The 1,635-nt window shown below is 66.1% G+C and overlaps 1 protein-coding gene across 1 annotated transcript; it reads right to left on the bottom strand.

The window, feature by feature from the left end:
- Window positions 1–1,165: 1,165 nt before the first annotated feature.
- Window positions 1,166–1,606, bottom strand: EMIHUDRAFT_256578 (hypothetical protein; the record flags this gene model as incomplete). The annotated part of the gene is made up of 2 exons (XM_005767360.1): window positions 1,166–1,323; window positions 1,502–1,606. Coding segments are annotated over 2 exons (263 nt in total), but the record flags the coding sequence as incomplete, so codon positions are not given.
- Between the last annotated feature and the right edge of the window lie 29 nt (window positions 1,607–1,635).

Genomic DNA, 1,635 nt, shown 5'->3' with positions numbered 1-1,635 from the left:
GCAAAAGTCTGTGGTGCAAAACCCGCCCAAAACTACCAAAATCGCTGTCACGGCCAGCTCGGCACTATCTACTCAAAAAAAGTGACGTAGAGCACCCACTTTTTAAGCGTTCGCCGCATACACAAGGTCCGCCTGCGTGCGGCGCCAGCTTCTCAGGGCCGTAGCGCGAAAAACGACGGAGGAGATGCATCCTAGCTGTCGCCGCCGAAGGCGACTCGACGCCGCTGAGATCGGAGATCAAGCTCTGACAGGTCACACGTCGCTCCTTTGACGCCGACGTGACTCACCCGTGCAGAGCGCATCAGGACACGGTCTCGACGCGCTCGGTACGACGCCTGCGACCCGTCTCGGGTCAGGTGGCACGACGCTCATCGCGCCTGCCAGCGCTGCCGTGCAGGTTGCCACGACAAGGTTGAGCACGCTTCTATACGCTCGCCCAGCCTTCCTTTCCATCCCATTAGGCAGCCTGGGAACGGTGGCGGTCAGAGGCAAAGCCTGCGAGGGGTGGTGGAACCACATGTCACGGCCACCGCCGGCTCGACGCGACGATAGCCTCCGGAGGCTGACTTTGAGGCACCATCATCGGACGATGTCGACGAGATGGGTCGCTCTCGCGGTATCCAGGTAGCCCCCCATACTAGTATCACCAGCCATGGCCTCAGGGAGCGCGGGCGAGGGCGCTGGGAGCAACACGGACAAAAAAACATCAAAAGTGGTCATTGTGACACCACCCGTATTTGCAACTAGTCTCGTGAGCCCTCCCGAGCCCACCAGCGCCACCCTCGTGCCTCTCTGCCCGCTCTGAGCCCTCCGACCCCTCCGAGCTCTCCACCCCTCCCAAGCCCTCACGAGCCCCCTCCTAGCTCTACGCCTCTCGCTTTTGCGTTTTGGCCAGCCCTCCCAGCCCCCACCCCTCCTGGGCCCTGCCGCCTGACACCTCTGCCGGTGGAGGGCTTTAGGTCACGGTCCACACTCCCGCCCTCCCGACCCCTCCACACCCCTACAGCGGCACCCCTATACCCCTCCCGCCGTTTTAGGGCCTCCTGACCCGCACTCATGCCTCCCGTGCGCGATCTGTTTTCTTTCTTTCGACAGAGGTGGATGGACGGGCGAGTGGCAGAGCGTGAGGCTGCAACAAAGCACCGTCGGCGAGTCCGATGGAGGTTCAACACCCTCGTCCCGACGCCGCCTGCTGGTGCTGCTCCGCAAAGTGCAGCACCGTGGGCAGGAAGGTCTTGCGAGAGACGGCGTTGCGCAGCGGCGAGACGCGCAGCCCGGAGGCGGCGTCGGCGTCCTCAAACCCGATGCCAAACCCGTCGGTCCCTGCGGACAGGCGGCGCCACGGGGCTGCGGGTCGTGCGGCGTGCCGCGGCGCAGGGGCAGCGGCGGCGCAGGGGCAGCGGCCCGGGCGGCGCTGGCTGTGCCCGCGTGTAAAGAGCAAGGTGAGGCGGAGCAGCTCTCTCGCTCCAAGCGGCCTCTCTCCGCGCATCTCTCTGCCCACCGAGCTGCTGCTTGACAAAGAGGGGCTGCGAGGCGAGCGAGGGGGGGAGGCCCTCCGGCGCCGCCTCGAGGGCTGACGCGAGCGCCGCCGCCGCGCCTCTCCCCCCTGGGGTGAGGGGCACCACACTGACCCCC

This window comes from Emiliania huxleyi, assembly GCF_000372725.1.
Source record: "Emiliania huxleyi CCMP1516 unplaced genomic scaffold EMIHUscaffold_4994, whole genome shotgun sequence".
NCBI classification, from domain to species: Eukaryota; Haptophyta; order Isochrysidales; family Noelaerhabdaceae; genus Emiliania; species Emiliania huxleyi.
Note: the sequence above shows the minus strand (reverse complement) of the source record. Positions and strands in the feature narration are given on the sequence as shown.